Source organism: Penaeus vannamei, chromosome 24 (assembly GCF_042767895.1).
Source record: "Penaeus vannamei isolate JL-2024 chromosome 24, ASM4276789v1, whole genome shotgun sequence".
Lineage (NCBI taxonomy): Eukaryota > Metazoa > Arthropoda > Malacostraca > Decapoda > Penaeidae > Penaeus > Penaeus vannamei.
Window position 1 is genome coordinate 10,788,935 of NC_091572.1, and position 5,000 is coordinate 10,793,934.

At 38.0% G+C, this 5,000-nt stretch overlaps 1 protein-coding gene across 10 annotated transcripts in view; it reads right to left on the minus strand.

The window, feature by feature from the left end:
• LOC113817877 (inactive dipeptidyl peptidase 10) overlaps positions 1-5,000 on the minus strand; it is a 201,631-nt gene that overhangs the window by 35,201 nt on the left and 161,430 nt on the right. For 8 of the 10 annotated variants that reach the window (XM_070137990.1, XM_070137989.1, XM_070137996.1 and 5 more), the window contains one exon: positions 1,338-1,379. The exons of the other annotated variants lie outside the window; for them this stretch is intronic. In XM_070137990.1, the coding sequence (XP_069994091.1) occupies positions 1,338-1,379 (42 nt within the window). The remainder of the gene's footprint in view (positions 1-1,337; positions 1,380-5,000) is intronic. 10 annotated transcript variants of the gene reach the window in all.

Genomic DNA, 5,000 nt, shown 5'->3' on the forward strand with positions numbered 1-5,000 from the left:
ATTACAATTATTTTATCATTATCATTATTATAATTATTTTATCATTATCATTTGTTATTATCATTATTAATACTATCGTAGTTATTATCGTTACTATCATTACTTTCATTATCATTTTTATTATTATTATTATCATTAACATCTTTGTTATTATTATTGTCATTGTTACTCTTATTATTATGATTATTAATGTTATTATCATTATCATTATTATTATTATCATTTTTATCATAATCATGATCTTCATTACCATTATTATCATTTTATTATCACCATCATCTTTATGTTCATAATCATCCTTCTATCACTGTTATTACTATCATCACTATTGGATTAATATCATCTCAGTTTCTATATTTTTATATCGTAATATAACAATTTCATATCCTATATTAATTACGTTATTTCAGCTATAACTACTCACCCTACATTAACATCTACCCTTTCCTCTCTTCACTCATACGATAATAGTAACCTTTCTTTAGCTCTATGAGTTATGAGTTCCAGTATGAGGTCAGTACTCACTCACACACGCACGCACATGCAATACTTTTAAGACGCACACGCACGTATATACACCTTTTGATTATGATGCGCACATAAACATATGCATAGTTTTTACAATATACACGCACACACACTAAGACAAACAATGCATCAAGGAAATAAACAAACAGACAATACTTAAGGTACATAAACACATACAGACAAAGAAACACAATGCTTCAACACATACACACAAACGCACAAACACACCCATACACGAGACATTTATGCTCTATAATTCATTTCTCAGGGATTGTGACCTTAGATAGGAATATCTAATTTTTAATAAATAGAGAGATAAAGACACGAAAAAATTGCAACGGAATTTAGTTTTCCAAATGAAACATGATGATTCCCGGTAATTCATTTTAAAAGTTACATGAACTCGGGTCTTTCTCATGTAATTAGACAAGAGGGTAATAACAGGGACAAGCACATACAGTCATTGCAACTCTCTGTCTTTCTCTCTCTCTCTCTCTCTCTCTCTCTCTCTCTCTCTCTCTCTCTCTCTCTCTCTCTCTCTCTCTCTCTCTCTCTCTCTCTCTCTCTCTCTCTCTCTCTCTCTCTCTCTCTCTCTCTCTCTCACCCACAAACACAATAGAGAGAAAGAAACACTCATTCATTATTTTAATATCTTTTTATTTTAATCTTCGAATTTCATCACCAACATCATTTTAGAATATGCCGTTAGTACCAAATGCAAAAGAATTAGGCGATGGCGCAGCGATTAATAAAGCGAATTATTATCTTTTCTATGCCTTTGATAATTATTTTCTATGCCTCTGTCTTACCTTGTCCTCCGCCATCACGTAAGCAATGTAGGCTAAATATGCCTGCAGTACAAACTTGAGAATTATATAATGTCCGGCTGAAAATGTCATCAGTCTAAATCAAGTCTTTTATTTTATTATTATTATTACTGTGATGCCAAATTATAGTGCCAGGATTTTTTTGTCATGAAATTTTTAAAAAATAAATATTGTCTATTTTCAATACATAAGAAAAAAAATTGCTATTAGTTTTATGGGAAAATTATAAAGCAAAAACTATTTTATTTGAGGGTACTATAACCACGAAAAAAGAAAAATAAACACATCCTCAAAAGCACAAAACCAACATTAAAATAAAAAGTAGACTAAACAATGAGACACCAAAAATAAAAGAAAATAAAAATACAAAAAACAGAAAGAAAAAAACCCAAACACTTCAAGGCCACCACAGACAATTTGGTGGGGCCTGCGTGTTGTACAGTACTAAGGAGGCTAATAGACAGCGCTTTTGTTTCGCGTGATGCAATTTGACGTCTGTTTCCCCGGGTCTTTTAATCCACCATAGCTATGTGGTGTATAAGAGGGCCTGCATAATGAAGTGTCAAGTGCGAAGTGAGGGAGAATATATCAGGTGATCAAGCCCTAATTTGGGGCAGCAGGAAGAGGGGACTAAAGCATATCGTATAATGAACTCCATACACGTCGCTGCTTTCAGTGTATGGGAATGAATTAGTCCACTGCATTATGAACAAACTGCAGACTTTGCTACGTTTTTTTATTGTTATTACTATTATCGCTTTATTTCGGATGTTTTTTTTTATCATTCCCATTTGTCTCAAGAAAGCCAGCGAGAGAAGAATAAGAAAGAATAAAACGAAGAAAAAAAATATAAAAAAAGGAAAAAAAAATTGACTGCCTCGAAACGCACCTTCCTTGCACCTTACTCCCTGTACTGTGAATCTTGCCCCGACAGCAAGCACAACTGCGCTCCCATAGAGATCAATAGTAAGGGAACAATGGGAGCCACTGAGAGGTCTTTAGTCCAAGGACCCCCACAGTATCCGAATAAATGGAACTTGGCAAAATGAACCCAGGACAATAGGGAAGGGGTTCCGGGGGGAGCTCGCCTTGATAGGGGACGTCCCGACTGATCCTGAGGCGAGGGGAGGGCGAAGGAAATTGAAGATGACCAGCCGGCGAGAGGGACGTGGGCATAAAAGGGGGTCATCAGGAATTCCATCGGAAACTTGGCAAATTCATAAAAACAACAATAACCTTAAGAAAGAGAGAGAGAAAAAACTGAGAAAGCAAAAAAGACGAGAAACGCGACGAAAATAGCCCAGAGCACGTCGGGAGGAGGACACCCAGCAGGCGGTCGAACGCAACCCACCAGGATCTCCATAAAGATACCCCCTGACTCCCATACCAGCGTATCTGTATCACCTGGTTTACGATACCATAAAGCCTCGGGGGAAATGGTACCATCTCTGACGAGGCACCAGATTTAGGGCCGTCTAATTATTGGAGGTGAGATCCGCCTATCTCGAAGGCTGGGAGGCGCGGCGACCAGCGTCTTATTTACGGCCTTCTTATCGTCGCCGGAAAGATGGATATGTAAGTCCACTGGAGATAAAACCTTAAGAACCTTTTAACCTTCTCCCTTTCCCTTCTCTTTATTGTCTCTACCCTTCTTCCTCTTCCTCCTTTCACTCTTTCTCCTCTTCTTTCTCATTCCCTCTCCTTTTCACCTCCCCTTTCTCTTCCTCATTTCCCTCTCCCCCCTCTCTCTCCCCATACCCCCCTTTCCCTTCACATCCTCTAGAATTCCTTCCACTCCTCCTTTCCCCTTTCCTTAATCCATTCCTCCTTTTCCTTCTCTGTATTCAAGCCTCTCCTCTTTCCCCCTCCCCCCCATTTCCTTATCAAACCACACCCCCTTTTTAGCCTATGTCAGAAGGGCGTGGCACTTGAGGCACTGTGACAGGAAGGCCTCAGGCAGAGAGGTCACCGGACATGAGGGTGAGGAAGCACTCGAGTCGACCCATGAAACACGGTATTATGAGGTAGTGAGACGCAAGGAGGAAAGTCGAGAACCGGACGGGAGAGGAGAGAAAGATAAGATAAAAGTGTGGATGGGATAGAGGATGAGAGAAAGAGGAAAAAAAGGTTGGGGAGCGAAGGGAGACCGTGTGAGTGGGGAAAGACAAAAATAGATACAGTGAGAAAGAGAAAGAGCAAGAGAGAGAGAGAGAGAGAGAGAGAGAGAGAGAGAGAGAGAGAGAGAGAGAGAGAGAGAGAGAGAGAGAGAGAGAGAGAGAGAGAGAGAGAGAGAGAGAGAGAGAGAGAGAGAGCGAAAATAGAGAGGGAAGGGTAGATAGATCGATAGATAGACAGAGAGGGAGGGAGGGAGAACAAACAAACAATAAATGGAGCAACGAAACGAAATCAAAGAAGAGGAAAAGGGAGAGCATAGAATTAAAAAAAGGAAAAGGCAAAAGATGGAACGCGAGAGGAGAAAGAAAGGGAGGGAAAGGGGAGGAAGATGATAGGAGGAGAAGAAGAAGACGAATATCCATTAACAGGAATGAAGGCCAAATGGATATGGGCCGGGAGGGGGGGCGAGGGGGGGCGAGGAGGAGGAGGAGGGGGGGGGGCGAGGGGAGGAGGAAGGTGGCCGTTTGCTATATTTTCGTGCGTGAGTTTGTGTGTTTTTTTCTTTGTTTGCGCATGTATGTATGTGTGTGTTTTTCTTTCTTTCTTTGTGTATGTAAGTATGTCCGTATGTATGTTTGTGTATGTGTGAGTGCATGTGTGTTTGTGTGCATGTGCGTATGGTTATATGTGTTTCCATGTAAGCAATACTCAGTCAAGTAAGCTACTCTACATACATTTCGATACATACTCGTAAATTGGCTCAGAAGGTGAGGCCTCAACGCAAGCACTATCTACACACCTCCTGAGGCTGTCGCATCTATTGCTCAGAAAAGAACTAACTACATCGATATTCAGGAAGCAGAAAACGAGGAAAAAATGGAAAAAAAACGCAAAATAAAAAATGAAAAAAATCACAAAATTAAAAAAAAACATAAAAAAAAAATCACAAAATTGGTAAACATGAAAAAGACACAAACAAAATTAATAAACATGAAAACAAAAAAATCACAACATTAACAAACATGAAAAAAACCACAAAATTAATAAACATGAAAACAAAAAGAAATCTACCAAAATGACAACATTGCCGAAGTGAATGCACGTGCACAAGTTAAGATGAATTAATTACTCAAGATTACACTAATGATTAATTGAAAAAAATAACATTATTAGAATAATAATAATGAAACAATAAATATCAAATACAAAGGCTTCAATATTTGTGTAAATCGAAAGAAATGTTTAGATCACATAGAAGCTTACTAGAAAATTAGGATGGAAACATATATCAAATATCAACAAATCAGTTTAAAAACTAGATATCACAAAACATGTCCGTCTATGCAAGTTGTTTATACTGATTAATGAACTATAATAATTGAATAATTTTACACAATTTAGATTAAAGAACATAAAATAAGTACCATACAGCATAAAGAATCTAACCCCTCACCCAAAAACAAGCGAAATGAAGGTAAAAAAACAAACAAACAAACAAAAAAAAAACACAAATCGCAAAGTAACATGAAA